The sequence below is a fragment of the Nicotiana tomentosiformis genome, chromosome 8, assembly GCF_000390325.3.
Source record: "Nicotiana tomentosiformis chromosome 8, ASM39032v3, whole genome shotgun sequence".
Classification (NCBI taxonomy): Eukaryota; Viridiplantae; Streptophyta; class Magnoliopsida; order Solanales; family Solanaceae; genus Nicotiana; species Nicotiana tomentosiformis.
The window spans coordinates 99747181-99748929 of record NC_090819.1 but is presented as its reverse complement, the minus strand read 5'-3'; the positions used below and the strand labels follow the sequence as shown (position 1 = coordinate 99748929).

The following is a 1749-nucleotide window of genomic DNA, read 5'->3' as shown; positions in this document are numbered from 1 at the left end:
TGGCTAACCTTCCAAGACTGAAGTTATCCAATTCGTGTGGTTAGAATTTACTTTATCATTGCTTATTTCAATTGCAACTTAATTTACCACTTTGTGTCAAGTTAATCCACATATCCTTAAAACCACTAATAAATTCAATTGTTATCCGATTTTGAGAGTAAACAGTTTGGCGCCCACCTTGGGGCTAAGGATAATAGTGGTTATTTGATACAAATTTCCATAACACAACTACTTTACACTTTTTCTTCGAAGTTTCTCTAATTTCAAGTTAAAACTCAAAATGTCAAACTCTCAATCAATGCCCCTACATGTTGACAATGAGTCCGATCATCACGGTGAAAATAACAACATAGTGCACTGGGATGAGGTACCGCCTGTTGATCCTATCAAAATTCCGATCGCAGACCTGATTGACGCTAATTCACATGTGGCTATCAACACAAACCTGCCTACCAACCTTGAGAATAGAGTCCGTGGTGGAGCTCGAGGCAGCTCAAAATACATAGAACATTAGAGGAGATGTGATCAATTTATGGGTGATCTTCAAAATGTTGTAGGCTCAATTGGCGTCGATAGCTGAGTTACCGATCCAAAGCCGCGCGCCGAGCAAAATTGAACGCGATCCATCCGGGGAAGTCACCCACAGGGATGAACCGGTCGTAGATAGGTTGAATGAAAATGAATCGAGGACTAAACCCGAGAGCATAAATATGCCTAAGGAACTGACAAAAAGGGTAGAATCAGTTGAGAAGAAAATCGAAGCTAATGAAAAAAAGGTGGAAACCTACAATTCCAGGGTTGACCAAATCCCAGGAGCACCGCCGATATCAAAAGGCTTGGATTCCAAGAAGTTAGTGCAAAAACCTTTCCCTCCGAGCGCGGCTCCAAAGCCGATCCCTAAGAAGTTCCCCATGCTTGAGATTCCTAAGTACAACAGAATGACCAACCCAAATGAGCATGTTATCTCCTACACATGTGCCATCAATGGGAACAACTTGGAGGATGATGAGATCGAGTCTGTCTTGTTGAAGAAGTTCGGAGAGACCCTACCAAAAGGAGATATGACATGGTATAACAACTTACCTCCTAATTCTATGGACTCATTTGCTATGCTTGCAGATTCTTTCATGAAAGCATACACCGGGACTATCAAGGTCGAGAACAGGAAGTCAGACCTTTTCAAAGTAAAACAAAAGGATAATGAGATGCTGAGAGAGTTTGTGTCCCGGTTTCAAATGGAATGGATGGACCTGCCACCGGTCGCTGATGATTGGGTCGTTCAGGATTTCACCCAAGGACTCAACATTAGAAGCTTGTTGGCTTCACAACAGTTGAAACAAAACTTTCTAGATTATTTGGCTATCACTTGGGCCGATGTTCATAAGCGGTATCAATCGAAAATCAGGGTCAAAGATGGTCATCTTGAGGCCCCTTCCGGGTCCGTGTGTCCCGTCAGAACCATCGACAGAGTCAATAGAGACATCGATCAGGAACCGAGATCAAATAGGGATTAGTATCAGCCGTACAATGAAGACTGAAGAAGCAGTGGGTCCGGGTGGAACTCTATGAGAAATGAAAGGAGAAGTGATCGAGGTTAGAGCTACCGGAGCAAAAACAGCTTCGATAGGCCAGTCTGGCATAAAGAAGAAACAAGACAATCGGAGTAGAAATTCAACATCAATGATGCCGCTATTGTATCTGCCATCAGACGCATCAAAGATACCTAATGGCCTAGACCTTTATAGTCCA

At 42.9% G+C, this 1749-nt stretch overlaps 1 protein-coding gene across 1 annotated transcript; it reads left to right on the top strand.

Moving 5' to 3' along the window:
• Positions 1–938: 938 nt before the first annotated feature.
• LOC138897888 (uncharacterized) lies at positions 939–1514 on the top strand. The gene has a single exon (XM_070183909.1). The coding sequence runs from the start codon at positions 939–941 to the stop codon at positions 1512–1514; it is 576 nt and encodes a 191-aa protein (XP_070040010.1).
• The last annotated feature ends 235 nt before the right edge of the window (positions 1515–1749 follow it).